Source organism: Quercus lobata, chromosome 4, assembly GCF_001633185.2.
Source record: "Quercus lobata isolate SW786 chromosome 4, ValleyOak3.0 Primary Assembly, whole genome shotgun sequence".
Taxonomy (NCBI): Eukaryota; Viridiplantae; Streptophyta; class Magnoliopsida; order Fagales; family Fagaceae; genus Quercus; species Quercus lobata.
In genome coordinates, this window is record NC_044907.1 from 27,564,454 (window position 1) to 27,579,923 (window position 15,470).

The 15,470-nt window shown below is 34.6% G+C and overlaps 3 protein-coding genes and 1 pseudogene across 3 annotated transcripts; all 4 read left to right on the forward strand.

Moving 5' to 3' along the window:
• The first annotated feature begins 391 nt into the window (after window positions 1-391).
• On the forward strand, window positions 392-2,981 carry LOC115987913. The gene is made up of 3 exons (XM_031111525.1): window positions 392-1,063; window positions 2,128-2,232; window positions 2,423-2,981. Exons 1-3 carry the CDS (start codon window positions 957-959, stop codon window positions 2,511-2,513), a joined length of 303 nt encoding a protein of 100 aa, XP_030967385.1. The 5' UTR covers window positions 392-956; the 3' UTR covers window positions 2,514-2,981.
• LOC115984947 (transcription factor HBI1-like) lies at window positions 2,666-5,405 on the forward strand. Its single transcript, XM_031107929.1, has 4 exons — window positions 2,666-2,871; window positions 2,964-3,123; window positions 4,881-5,117; window positions 5,226-5,405. The coding sequence occupies exons 1-4, from the start codon at window positions 2,666-2,668 to the stop codon at window positions 5,403-5,405; spliced, it is 783 nt and encodes a 260-aa protein (XP_030963789.1).
• Window positions 5,406-5,449: 44 nt separating this feature from the next.
• LOC115987911 (UPF0481 protein At3g47200-like) lies at window positions 5,450-9,768 on the forward strand. Its single transcript, XM_031111521.1, has 2 exons — window positions 5,450-5,525; window positions 8,103-9,768. Exons 1-2 carry the CDS (start codon window positions 5,463-5,465, stop codon window positions 9,513-9,515), a joined length of 1,476 nt encoding a protein of 491 aa, XP_030967381.1. The 5' UTR covers window positions 5,450-5,462; the 3' UTR covers window positions 9,516-9,768.
• A 551-nt stretch (window positions 9,769-10,319) lies between these two features.
• LOC115984949 lies at window positions 10,320-14,325 on the forward strand (annotated as a pseudogene).
• The last annotated feature ends 1,145 nt before the right edge of the window (window positions 14,326-15,470 follow it).

The following is a 15,470-nucleotide window of genomic DNA, read 5'->3' on the forward strand; positions in this document are numbered from 1 at the left end:
ATATTATCATGAAAATTTATTTGAAAGTTTGTTTCTATTTTTTAAAGATATTTTAGTCATTTTTACTAATATTTACATATTTAATACATTTATTTTAATTTTAGTTGATTACTAAATTAATTGTGGCCTTTAATTTTAATTTAATACATTTAAAAAATTTCTACAAATTTAATACATTTCTATCTTTTAATTATTTCTAAATGACCTTTAAAAATTGTTGTGTCCTAAATTATAAAACTAATATGGGGTATATATATATATATATATATATATATATTAATTTTCCTTGTTATAAACAATAAATTCCTGCATTGAATTAGGATTTAAACTTGAATACGAGAAGCAACGTTTATAAGAGCCTCATTTACTGTCAAACTAAATGTTTCTTGATACAAATTGACTCATAATTGATTAACATTTCTGATATGTTTTCCAGGACCACTACGAGGGCCCTGGTACTTTCAATCAATGTTTGCCTCAAAGTGAAATCCCAGGGTGGTTCAAATCTGAAAATATTGCTAGATCCTCATCAGTAACAATCCAGCTACCTCTAAATTTGTATGACAATCTTGAGTGGATGGGATTTGCATTTTGTGCTGTTTTCTCATTTCAAAAGCATCCTATTTCCGTTCCTATGAAAGGTTCAAAATTTTCTTTTATCATCGTTTGTCATTTGAAGACCGACTTGGGTTGTATGAATCCATTATGTAGCATCAGTGAAGAGGACGTAATAATATCATTACATCAACGTGGATTCCTTTGGTTATCATTCATTCCAAGTTGGTTTCTTTCCCCTGAATGGAGTCGATGCACTTCGGTTGAATTCTCATTTGTGAGCGATAGTTCGGCTGTATCGGCGCTAAAGTGTGGGGTCGATCTTGTATACCGGCAAAAATTGGAATTTACATGTAGAATGGTACAATGCATAACCTCATACGGTAGTCCTTTCACATCTGATGAAAGATTTCCCTTTTATCATCCTGATCAATTCAGTGGCAGTGGTGGCTCTAGCGGAACTTCTGGTCGCTATTCTTATGATCAATTCTACAGAACTGCCGCCTTGGTAAGATTTCTATACTAATAGTGCAAATAACATTAACGCAAAGGTGTTGGTTTCTTTCTCTAACACAAACCTGATCTTATTCCATTGAGATTGGCTTCCCACTTCATGATCCATATTAAATTTTAGAATAATGTTTATTACAGGAACGTTAATGCACACACCTTTACCTACGCAAAAAAGCAATTGAAACAATTTCCCAATTGTGGAAATCCTACTTTGCTTTTTCATGTGTGTAATGGTGTGTACAAGTTTTTCCTAAAATTTTATAAGACCTAGTACCATATGTTCCTTGAAATATGCTTTTGATGATGTTAGAAATAATATAAATTTTATCACATAAATTTTATAAATTGATATTTCACTAGTTAAAGAAAAATATTAAAACTACTACAAATATTTTTATAAAAAGGCCTGCAAACTATGTAGTAATGAATGTGATTGATCAATGGTGCCACCTCAATAATTTTATAAAATTAAATTACTTTTTTATGATGGGAGATACATCAATTTGAAGACTCTAGCATCACTGATTTTTAAATACAACGCAAAAAGCAATTAAAGCTAATTTACTTATTATGTTATTGACATGAATCCTAAATTCCATAATAATAAATCTTCAATTATATATACTTTTCTCCAACTACACTATTTTTTAGAATTTTGATAATTTGATAGTTGGAATAAGGGAGATTTGAATCTTGGATGCTTCCATGGAAACACCGAAAAGTACCAATAAGTTGAGCTACAAGACTCTTGGCAATATAAACTTTCTTTAATTAGTAACAAATTTCATTATTGAACCTTGATTTCAAACTAGAATATGACAAGGAACATTTATAACTTTTAAGCCTCATTTATTGACAACTTAAGTCTTTCTAAATACAAATTTAATCTATTGTCTTCTAATTAATGATGTGGTTTCAGTAACAGCAATGCCACCCTTGGTAGTATCCTTTTTGTTGTGGGTAAAATTTTCTTGGTCAACATGTTTATAGGGCTCATAACTATGTTACTATCACACAAACTTAGTCAAGCTTGATTATCATTTCTGATATGTTTTGCAGGACCGCTATAACAATCGTAGTATTTTCAATCAATGTATTCTTCAAAGTGAAATCTCAGAGTGGTTTAGCCATCACTCGCTACCGTCAGATCTATCACCTAAGTTTGTAAGAATTTTATAGTAAAATTGGCAATACCTTTAACATTTATATGAACTATTGGTTTTGCTAAGTGCATTTATACGGATTTGTTCGTACAAAACATGCCACCAAACAAGGATTATATAATATTATATTCAACACTAAACAAATATGATTAGCTCTCTCTCTAATTTTACGTGGTATTACTCTTTTGCAGGACTTTCATCCATCCACTTCGTATAATTTTTGTTTACCTCCAAGTAAAATTCAAGACTGGTTTAGTCATCCGAATCATGGACACTCAGTGACAATTGACCTACCCTCAAATTTGTACCACGACAGTAATTGGATGGGACTTGTTCTGTATGCTTCTTTCTCCATCAATGGGGATCCAAACATCATCTTTAGCAATCTGGCATCAGGAAAATCTCACTTCCTATATTGTCAATGCCAAACGAGTATGGCTAATGTTGATAATCAGAAAATTGCTTTCTCCACCAATAAAGAAGAAATCACGTGGTTACTTAATCTAGGTGAATTCATTTGGATATGCTATGTACCAGGAAAGCCATTTAAGAATATGTTGCGACACTGCAGCCACATTGAGGCCTCATTTGACAGTGATTGGTTTGGCGTGATAGTGCAGAATTGTGCGTTACAACTTTTGTACCAGCACGATCAAGTGCAGTTTGAGCAAGAACTAAAATACTGCAACAAATTGATTTCAGAGAATCGAAAGCTTGTTTGTAAACAAACAGAGGATCAAAAAAAAAAAATGAACAATACCATGTTGATAAAGGACTTCAAAGAAAATTTTTTTCTAATAATGACTTTGAAGTTAAAATATTTCCAAGGCTAATTGATCAACCGGAGACTGATGATGAAACTGAGATTCAACTTGGCCAAAGTGACCTGCCGGTAAGTCATCTCCCTCCCTCTCTTTCTCTCATTCATTAGTCAAAATACATTTCACTTGATTGTTTAGGATATATGAAATTGATGCTGACATATGCTTGTGATTTATTTATTAAATAACCAGCACATTAAGATGGTTCACTCCCAAAAATATTGAAAGAACCAGTTTTTTTTAGCCCTGTTAGGTTAAATGAATAAATTCATCATCTCCTAATAGCTTAAATTTTTGAGAGAATCGGTAATTTAACATGGTATTAGAGAAAGAGGTTTTGGGTTCAATCTCTTGTGTCCACCATACTTCACATTTATCGGTAATTTGAAGGGGGATTGTTAGATTAAATGAATAAATTCACTATCTCCTAATATTTTAAGCTTTTGGGAGAATCGATAATTTGACAAGTCCAAATTAATTTTGTAGTGGTTTATAGATTAATTACAAATTAATTCCGATATGTGATCACAATGGCTTGATTATAAACAACCAAATAGCAAGCACCAACATCCATAATATGACGTTTTCCTCAATTTTTGAGGTGAAGACACCTATAATAATGTTACCGACTATCTATATTATATCTTTGAAAGATCACGAGCTTATCCCCTTCAAGGACAATAAAGAAGTTTGGATGGGAGAGCCCATTTCTAAGATACTCTTGGATGCAATTGAGAAATCGAGGGTGGGAAGGATGGCGATCATCATTTTCTTCGAAGTTTTTCACGTGGGAGAATTTGTGTTTAATGCATGCCTTTTTTTTTTTTTTTTTACTATTCAAGAATAAGAAATGTACTAAAATTCAAAATTTAATTTACAAATGAAGAATAAAATTAAAATTTATTTAACCTTAACAAAATATAAACAAAAAAATATATAATACAAAAGTTTGTTTCTTGATATACATTTTTATTCTGTTATGTGTAATTTATCAGAATAGGGCTCGATGTATTTTTAAACTCTTTAAGTCCATGTTTTTGTGAGCTTAATTCTATGTCAAAATTACATGTAATTCTACTCTCATTTTTTTGGGAAAAATGTATTTGAGTAGAATGTGTTAGGGTTTTAGACCCCAGTTGTCTCATAATTAACCAAGTTTTAGCCAAATAATTAATTAGATTAATTATGTAATAGATCTGAATTAAACAAACATCACACAATCACAAATCACGTGAACACCAACAATGACGACCTAGGAAAACTTTTGAAACTATGGTTTCAAAGTAAAAAACTTGGGAGGATTTAACTTAAACAATCCTCAAGACAACATTTCACTAATAAAATTGAAGTTTATACAATAGAGTTAATCCTAAATCTAGTGCTACGTCACGTAATACTTACTCACGTGATCAGATATAACTCTGAATCCACAGACACCTCTATTGAGAAACTATTGCACATAAACTCCCTAGATTGTGACTTTGAGATCTCCACTCAAACATTTGGATCAACAACACAAACTCTTCAGTTTTTGAATTTGACATCTCCACTCAAAGATTTAGATCAACAACTGTGGTTTACTGATTGCAGCAACTTTGCTTTATGACTGGATTTGTTGTTTGCACAAGGTCTCCAACTGTAGCACTAAAAGGATATGAAAAATCTCCAAATCTGTGTCGGGGGTTCTTTTTACGTTTCTTGTACCTTAGACACGCATTTTGATGTTAGAGGCTTTTTGACCACTTCATAAGGTTAAGATTTTTAAAGAAACAGTGTCTGGCAGGTTTTGCTGAAATTACTGATGAGGATTTCTTTTGGATATGTGTAGGTTGTTGTGGAAGATGAACCCAAAGACAATAGGAGCAAATTATGTGCAGAAGACGGGGAATCAAAGATCACAGAGCAAACCAGCACCAAAAACACTACCATCGACAACAACAATAGAGAAAGTTCTTCTGATACTTCAAAGGAGAATTCAAAAGCTTCCGAGGTTCAGAAGCCGGATTATATTCATGTCCAGGCACGCCGCGGCCAGGCCACAGACAGCCACAGTCTAGCTGAGAGGGTAAGAAAGAATTTGTGGTATTTTCTTTATTTGGGCATTATTGCAGTCATCCAGAATTTTTCTTCAGCAGTTTGTGTAATTTATGTCATGTATGAATGTGTTATGCAGGTGAGAAGGGAAAAGATCAGTGAGAGAATGAAGTTTCCGCAGGATTTAGTACCAGGGTGTAACAAGATCACAGGGAAAGCTGTAATGCTCGATGAAAACATCGATTATGCTCAATCTCTTCAACGACAATTAGAGGTGGCTTACCTGCTAATTTTCTATGTAATTCTTCATCTATTTTGAAATTTCATTGTATTCTGAAATGGGTTTTTTTGTCATTACAATATGCAGTTCCTGTCCATGAAACTAGCTGCTGTAAATCCAAGGCTCGACTCCAACATTGAAGATTTCTTTGGAAAAGAGGTAAGAAAAATATACATATGTGAAGAATATAAAGCATGTGTGTATTAGCCATCCATTTGGCAATTAAAATTGATTTGCCTGAAGACTCTTGATTGCTAACTCTACAGAAGGTCAATTTTAAGCAAAATTCATGTTCTTTCGTTTCATTGGGAAACCTTGTTGTCCAGCTGGACCAAATTTTTTTCCCATGCCATGCGTACTATTTTATCATATGAGCCTCTTCCGGCTACAAATGCATACCGCTCATGCCTACTTGGCGAGTGAGTCATTGATACAATCTGAAATAGAATCTTGACTGCTAGAATGAGGTGAATTAACTACTCCCTCTAATTTTGCGAGTGGGTTTTTATTTAATATGTTATTCATCATCCCTATCCTCCAGTAATAGCAATGTCCACCCTTCGTAGTATCCTGTTTGATATAGGCAAAATTTTCTTAGTCACCATCTTCATAGGATTGAATTCAGATCAACTGGTCAATGATTTCGTTTGTGCTAAACAGTGCCTTACACTAATAGTAAAGTATTAGTACGATGAGTAATGCTAAAGTCATAAACTAGTTTACAAACTATTGATGAGCATGGTCCACATCAGTTATGAAAAAACTAAATTCACATATCAGATTTTCCATAAAACCTTAGAAGACCCAAGAATAATAAAACGCAACACAGATAGTAAAGCTGTCTGCTACGTTTGCTGCACCATTACTCATTTAGTGACAAAATTCTATTTTGTTTGTTCTTGCTGTATACCTCTACCTTTGGGTTCAAATGGATAAGGATTGGGTTACCTCACTACCTAGCTCTATGGCATGCATTAGATGGTCCCAACCATCTACTACTTCTTTTGGGTAAGATATCATTCCAGCAAGATATATTCTCCAAAATAAGTCATGGTTGGAAACCAAATATAGATCCCATTTTCCCTTCACCACCAAACCACGCCCTCTGAATCCCTTTGACCGTGGGCCCACCTCCCTTGTATTGGCTGGGTACAGGTTGGTAGTGCTCCGACCCTTGTATGCTTGCTCCACCATCTTCTGTTTTTTGTCTTCTTTCGTTCCCACGTTTTTTTTGCCGTAGCATATTAGCTTTGTTTTGTTCTGCTATGTGTCTCTGTCTCATTTCTTCATGCGTTTCCTGCTGTGTTTGTCATTTCCTTTAGTTTGGCTTCTCTTTTCTTCACGCGTTTCCTGCTGCTGACATTTCCTACTGTTCCTTGTTTCTTTTCATCATGCTTTTTCGTATTAGTTTTCACACCTATCCCTTTGTACAAAAGGATTTGGGTTTTTGTGGGCCAAATAATGTTGACTAGATCAAAAAGGGTCTTGGGCCCAATTTGTCTTTATCTGCCGAAGCTATTCTGCCAGAGAAATGTATTCTACGGCGAAGCTGTATTCTGTTGCAGATTTGTATTTTGCTATAGATTCTTTCCCTTACATTTCTTTCTTTGGACCTCTCTTGCTCTTTGGTCTTCTTGGTGGGCCTTTGGGCCATGCTTTTTTATTGGGCTTTCCTCCATATGGGCTTTTGGGTACAAATCAAAAAATGGGCATCAACATTGTGTACATAACACTCCCCGCTTGAATGTGTTAAACATGCTCTAGGGCATGTATTTATATATACCTAAGATCCATCAAAGTCCTAGATCCGATGGCTGAGAGAAAAGCTAGATCTGAAATCTGGTCTGAGTCTTAATCAATCGAGATGTGCATCTCGATCAGTTGAGATAAGTAAAACTTATCTGCACGGGCTTTTATGATTTCTTTGAGTTTGCAACTATTTTGAACTTCATTTTTCTTGTTTAACTGAATATTTCTAGACTAAACAACTAGGCAAACTAAGTTCTATAAATTACAATTTGTCCATGGTTGCCAACCTAAAAATATAGACTTTACAAAATGTACTTGAGTCTTTGTCAAAGTTGGTTAAAGTTGTTGGATAAGGAACTCGTGACGTACATATGGCTTGTATTGTTAGGGGAAAGGACACATGGTAGAAATAGGTGGAACCTTTGGTTGTGCATCTTGTAACCTGCTCATGATCTATCTAGCTCATGACTTGCTTAAAATAGAATTCCAAACAACTTTCTGTACTCTGGGCCAACTTATTTATATAAACCAACATTCACACATTCTTGCATGCCAAGGACATGGGAAAAACAGAGAGCCCATCTTAGGGAGTTAGTAGAGAGCATTTTCATCATCCTATCTTGTTGAGAGAGAGAGAGAGAGAGAGAGAGAGAGAGAGAGAGAGCCACAACCATAACAAAATATCCTTGCGTTCTCTCTTATTCATTTCTCTCACAAATAACATATCCTTGAGAGAAATTTATTTCCTTCACCTGCATCTACAAAAACAAAGTGTTATGAATTTGTTGAAGGGCTGGAAATCATTTAGAGCCAAACTAAAATTCCAAGAAGGCTTGGTGGCTTACATTTGATTGTCTCAACACTTGGAATGAGTCAAATTATTGTCAAATTATTTAATTATTGTTTAATTATGATAATCAAATTATTACTGAATGAGTCAATTAGAATTTTAATTACCGTAATTTGACTAAAACATTATTTTGTAAGAGCATCGGCATCACTGATCTCAAGGCAAGGCTTGAAAAAGTAATGGAGGCAAAAGAAAATGCGATGAATCAATCTCAAATACCAAAGATACAGAAGGTTATATTCTTGCTGCGAGAACCCGTCGACGATTTCCGCAAGTATTATGAGCCAAAAGTGGTATCACTCGGTCCAATCCATCATGGTAATCCAAAGTACCAGCTAGGAGAGAATTACAAGCTACTGTTGACATGTGAATTCATTAAAGGTAGCGGTAAGAATATGGAAGATGTATACAACATGATTAAGGAGAAAATCTATGAACTGAGGACATGCTTCGAGGAGGAGGTGATCGAGAAATATGATGATGAGGCTCTCACTTCGATTTTGTTAGTGGATGGCTGTGCAATATTACAGTACATATATTGTGCAACTAACAACAAGTTCAAAGAGTTGAAAATAGAAACGGACAGTGTCGCATTTGGGCAACGGGATTTGTTCTTGCTAGAGAATCAACTTCCCTATCGTCTACTCACATGGTTGATGAGCTTGAGTGTGAAGGAAAAAGAATTGAGGGAATCAATTGAAACTTACATTGGCTCGCACGTTAAGGTACCAGAGGATCAGCAATCAAATTGGTTATCGTGGAGACTCAGCCAAAGATCGAAGCCACAACAAGCACAAAGTGCGAAAGAAGAAAGCCACGATGAGAAGAACCCACACGTACAAGATCATACCACATCAGTAGCTCAGGCTCCAGAGCCCGTCCATCTTCTTGACCATCTGAGGACACGAATGCTTCATGGACCAGAGTACATTCCTGATGGAACGGTTGGTAAAATCAACCAAAATATACAAAATGTCCAAGAGCACTGGCAATCCTATCGCAATGTCCAGGAGCTTAAAACAGCAGGTATCCATTTGAAACGTGGTAACGATTGTTACTTGAGTAAGATAAAATTCACTAAACAATTTATTTTTCGTGGACAACTTCACCTTCCTCCAATTGTTGTGGATGACTCAACCAGGCCTAAGTTCCTGAACTTGATAGCATATGAAATGTGTCTGGATTTTAAAAATGATTTTGGGGTCACCTCTTATATATCCTTCCTCGATTCACTAATCGATGAAGCCAACGATGTTAAGATGCTAAGGAAAGCACGGATACTCCACAATGTCCTTGGCAGCGATGAAGAAGTGGCTAAACTCTTCAATGAGATAGGCACCAGCTTGGTGCCTAACGTGGAAATATACAAGGATGTCAGATCAGAAATTCAGAAGCACTATGAGAGCAAGTGGATGACCTGGATAGCTCAAGTCTTTCACGACCATTTCAGTAGTCCCTGGACGTTCATTGCTTTCATTGGCGCATTGTTAGCACTTGCTCTAACTATCACTCAGACTTGGTATGCTGTCAACTCTCCCCCAAGACCCTGAGATAACATCTGCAAAAACTTTACATCAAAGTAAATATGCAAAAGGTAAAATTTTATATGCTGCTCTCTTTCTGAGTGTGTCTAGCTTGCTGAGAATTACATGGTTTAATTTCTATGCCTTCCAGACAGCCGTTAATTTGTTAATTTGTTTACAGCTTGGCTTTGAAGTTTTCTTGAAATAAGTCAGGGTGATTGTACTTTCTAATTTGATGTAATATGTGTGGTTTGAAATAATTGTGTGAGTTTGTGCGTGATGTGAGTTAAAGTTTCATATGTAGTAAAGTTTCAAGATGAATATACTTGATTCAAATTCAAATATGTCTAATTTTGCAAAGCAAGGTGGCAGTAAACACAATTGTCTCTGTCCTTTTTCTGCAACAATATTAGTACATTGTAAGGCAGTTGCAAGGACACTGTCAGTTGCATCAACTTTATGCCACATTATCGTCATTGTAGAAAGAGTGGCTGTTTGAGTAATGAGGGAGCATTATCTTCAGAATATATTGTTGGCCTAATACAATTCTTGTAAGAATTCTTTGGAAAAAAAAAAAAAAAAAACTTCAGAATATATTTACTAAATGTATTTACCAATTGTTTGCAATTGGTGATTTTGTTGCATGGAGATGAATTTCTTATAACCCAACTGAAAACTCTTTTAAGAGGGGTACATTATCACCTTGAAGAAAGCATTTTCAACACGCCCTCAAGTTGAATTATGTTTTTTGATCGTTGTATTTTATGAATTTAACTAATAAAGAAGAAATCACGTGGTTACTTAATCTAGGTGAATTCATTTGGATATGCTATGTACCAGGAAAGCCATTTAAGAATATGTTGCGACACTGCAGCCACATTGAGGCCTCATTTGACAGTGATTGGTTAGGCGTGATAGTGCAGAATTGTGCGTTACAACTTTTGTACCAGCACAATCAAGTGCAGTTTAAGCAAGAACTAAAATACTGCAACACATTGATTTCAGAGAATCGAAAGCTTGTTTGTAAACAGAGGATCAAAAAAAAAAAAAAATGAACAATACCATGTTGATAAAGGACTTCAAAGAAAAATCTTTTCTAATAATGACTTTGAAGTTAAAATATTTCCAAGGCTAATTGATCAACCGGAGACTGATGATGAAACTGAGATTCAACTTGGCCAAAGTGACCTGCCGGTAAGTCATCTCCCTCCCTCTCTTTCTCTCATTCATTAGTCAAAATACATTTCACTTGATTGTTTAGGATATATGAAATTGATGCTGACATATGCTTGTGATTTATTTATTAAATAACCAGCACATTAAGATGGTTCACTCCCAAAAATATTGAAAGAACCAGTTTTTTTTAGCCCTGTTAGGTTAAATGAATAAATTCATCATCTCCTAATAGCTTAAATTTTTGAGAGAATCGGTAATTTAACATGGTATTAGAGAAAGAGGTTTTGAGTTCAATCTCTTGTGTCCACCATACTTAACATTTATCGGTAATTTGAAGGGGGATTGTTAGATTAAATGAATAAATTCACTATCTCCTAATATTTTAAGCTTTTGGGAGAATCGATAATTTGACAAGTCCAAATTAATTTTGTAGTGGTTTATAGATTAATTACAAATTAATTCCGATATGTGATCACAATGGCTTGATTATAAACAACCAAATAGCAAGCACCAACATCCATAATATGACGTTTTCCTCAATTTTTGAGGTGAAGACACCTATAATAATGTTACCGACTATCTATATTATATCTTTGAAAGATCACGAGCTTATCCCCTTCAAGGACAATAAAGAAGTTTGGATGGGAGAGCCCATTTCTAAGATACTCTTGGATGCAATTGAGAAATCGAGGGTGGGAAGGATGGCGATCATCATTTTCTTCGAAGTTTTTCACGTGGGAGAATTTGTGTTTAATGCATGCCTTTTTTTTTTTTTTTTTACTATTCAAGAATAAGAAATGTACTAAAATTCAAAATTTAATTTACAAATGAAGAATAAAATTAAAATTTATTTAACCTTAACAAAATATAAACAAAAAAATATATAATACAAAAGTTTGTTTCTTGATATACATTTTTATTCTGTTATGTGTAATTTATCAGAATAGGGCTCGATGTATTTTTAAACTCTTTAAGTCCATGTTTTTGTGAGCTTAATTCTATGTCAAAATTACATGTAATTCTACTCTCATTTTTTTGGGAAAAATGTATTTGAGTAGAATGTGTTAGGGTTTTAGACCCCAGTTGTCTCATAATTAACCAAGTTTTAGCCAAATAATTAATTAGATTAATTATGTAATAGATCTGAATTAAACAAACATCACACAATCACAAATCACGTGAACACCAACAATGACGACCTAGGAAAACTTTTGAAACTATGGTTTCAAAGTAAAAAACTTGGGAGGATTTAACTTAAACAATCCTCAAGACAACATTTCACTAATAAAATTGAAGTTTATACAATAGAGTTAATCCTAAATCTAGTGCTACGTCACGTAATACTTACTCACGTGATCAGATATAACTCTGAATCCACAGACACCTCTATTGAGAAACTATTGCACATAAACTCCCTAGATTGTGACTTTGAGATCTCCACTCAAACATTTGGATCAACAACACAAACTCTTCAGTTTTTGAATTTGACATCTCCACTCAAAGATTTAGATCAACAACTGTGGTTTACTGATTGCAGCAACTTTGCTTTATGACTGGATTTGTTGTTTGCACAAGGTCTCCAACTGTAGCACTAAAAGGATATGAAAAATCTCCAAATCTGTGTCGGGGGTTCTTTTTACGTTTCTTGTACCTTAGACACGCATTTTGATGTTAGAGGCTTTTTGACCACTTCATAAGGTTAAGATTTTTAAAGAAACAGTGTCTGGCAGGTTTTGCTGAAATTACTGATGAGGATTTCTTTTGGATATGTGTAGGTTGTTGTGGAAGATGAACCCAAAGACAATAGGAGCAAATTATGTGCAGAAGACGGGGAATCAAAGATCACAGAGCAAACCAGCACCAAAAACACTACCATCGACAACAACAATAGAGAAAGTTCTTCTGATACTTCAAAGGAGAATTCAGAAGCTTCCGAGGTTCAGAAGCCGGATTATATTCATGTCCAGGCACGCCGCGGCCAGGCCACAGACAGCCACAGTCTAGCTGAGAGGGTAAGAAAGAATTTGTGGTATTTTCTTTATTTGGGCATTATTGCAGTCATCCAGAATTTTTCTTCAGCAGTTTGTGTAATTTATGTCATGTATGAATGTGTTATGCAGGTGAGAAGGGAAAAGATCAGTGAGAGAATGAAGTTTCCGCAGGATTTAGTACCAGGGTGTAACAAGATCACAGGGAAAGCTGTAATGCTCGATGAAATCATCAATTGTGTTCAATCTCTTCAACGACAATTTGTGGTGGCTTACGTGCTAATTTTCTATGTAATTCTTCATCTATTTTGAAATTTCATTTTATTCTGAAATGGGTTTTTTTGTCATTACAATATGCAGTTCCTGTCCATGAAACTAGCTGCTGTAAATCCAAGGCTCGACTCCAACATTGAAGATTTCTTTGGAAAAGAGGTAAGAAAAATATACATATGTGAAGAATATAAAGCATGTGTGTATTAGCTATCCATTTGGCAATTAAAATTGATTTGCCTGAAGACTCTTGATTGCTAACTCTACAGAAGGTCAATTTTAATCAAAATTCATGGTCTTTCGTTTCATTGGGAAACCTTGGTGTCCAGCATTTCCTTATGTTGCTCATTCTCTTTTTACTTCAATATCAACAGATGTTTCCTGCTTGCTCAACAAGTTTTCCAACAATTTGAATGTCATCCGAAATGTCTAATCCTGCCTACCTTCAGTTTAATCCAGCACAAGTGGTTGCGTGGTGTGGTTTGGAAATGGAGATAAATTTACCTGATATGGCTCTTCTACGAACCATCACTGTAATTGCTTATAAACTTTGTGCTCCAATGCTGTTCTGTGTCAATTTAAATTCATCAATTTCTAAAATATATCAAACTTGCCCTGCAGCAACTACCGCCTTCTTCAACTTGGGATGCCGATTTACAAAACCAGCTCAATCTAGAGTTCCATCAAGGAAGATCAACATCCTTTCCTTCCCAACCATTTACAGGAAGATAGAGCTAGCATGTCACACTTTTTGGTTCCATGTTTCCATCGGTTTAATGTGAAAATGAAGTAAAGTGGATTTTTTGACCAATGATAGAGACCATATAGTACCCCCCCCCCCCCCCAAAAAAAAAAAACTTTAATGATTTTTTCTAAGAAAGTATGGTATCCATTTTTCATTGAAATCAAGAAAGTTGATAATAAGGATCTCTCTATCTTTTTCTTCCAAAATGATTAAATCCACAGCTTTTTTTCAGTGACCATAATACACCCACGACCTGTTTTTATAGAAAAAGGAAGCCATTAAAGGTGTGGTGCCTTTGACACTATACCACATAATCCAGCACAAGTGGTTGCGTGTTGTGGTTTGGAAATGGGGATAAATTCATCTGATATGGCTCTTCGACGAACCATCAGTGCACCTCTGTCGATCTCTGAAACATATATTGACACACCCTGCTTCACTGTAATTGCTTCTAAACTTTGTGCTCCAATGCTGTTCTGTGTCAATTTAAATTCATCAATTTCTAAAATATATCAAACTTGCCCTGCAGCAACTACCGCCTTCTTCAACTTGGGATGCCTACATTGTTTTTACAGGTTCCATTGAAGCTAGCAATCTAAAGATGGAGATGTGAATCGATGTATCCATCATACAATTTCTTGGATGAGTTTACTCCACAGTAAAATTCTAAAGAATACATACGTATATATCAATCTAAAATAGAGATACAAAAAATAAAAATAAATTCACAAAAAGATAAGACATGAAAGAGAGAGGGAGAGACTGTCATATTTATAGTAATAAAATGGAGATAAGAAGAGTCAAAATAAACGGAAGAGAAAGAGATAGATGAAGAGTGACATTAAGGTTGAGAGTAGTGGAAAGATGAAAAAGTAAATAGAAAATTATGGTTGGAAGTAGCAGAGAGATGGGAAATAGGTAGATGATGTGGCTGTTGATGTAGCCCTTGATGTGGCTCAATAGGAGCGTATTAACAATAAATGTTACACTTCAACTTGTATGTATATGTTTATTTATTTATTTGGTGACAACACAAGATTAGAACCTTAAAAATAATGGAATAAAAACATTTTAAATTAAATTGTCTAAAATACCCTTATTATAAAAATACAAATACACTTTTATTAAGGATTAGTTTAACAAACCAATATGGTCAAGTATTTTAGTCTTTCTTCCCACTTCGAAAAGAGTCAAGCATACGCTTAAACTTTAAAGATTGGAAGAGATTGCAAGAAGAGTCAACTCTAAGTGGTTTGTGGATTCACTCATGAGAGAAGAATTGATGGGGAACAAAATATTAGCTGACCTAATGTGTCTCAATTTTTACTTTTTTTTTCTTTGATAATAAAATTTAGTCCATGATTCTAAGGGCATAGTTGAAGTACCCAATGTCATCTACGAATATAATGTATAATGCAATAAAGCAGTGTGATTGCATAGCATTACTTAATTTTTGAATTTGTAATCAAATTTCTCACATATATTGTGTTTGAACCATATCTTTAGTCCTTTGTACATCTGTAAACTTTAAAAACTATAACAAGATTTGATTTATGTATTTGCCAACATAAAATAAAATAAAATATTCTGCGTCAACAATATAGACAACATTTAATCTATTGATAAGATATATTTTCAAAATATTATTCCATTCAAAATTTATAAGGTGGTGTTACATTAAGTAAGACTTAACAAGAGCAGCATGCTAATTAAACATAGAAGTCGTTATTTCTTGGACAAACCATATCATTTTGATTGGTTCACAAGAGCAACTTGCCAACACATTTGGGTCATGGAGGGTGG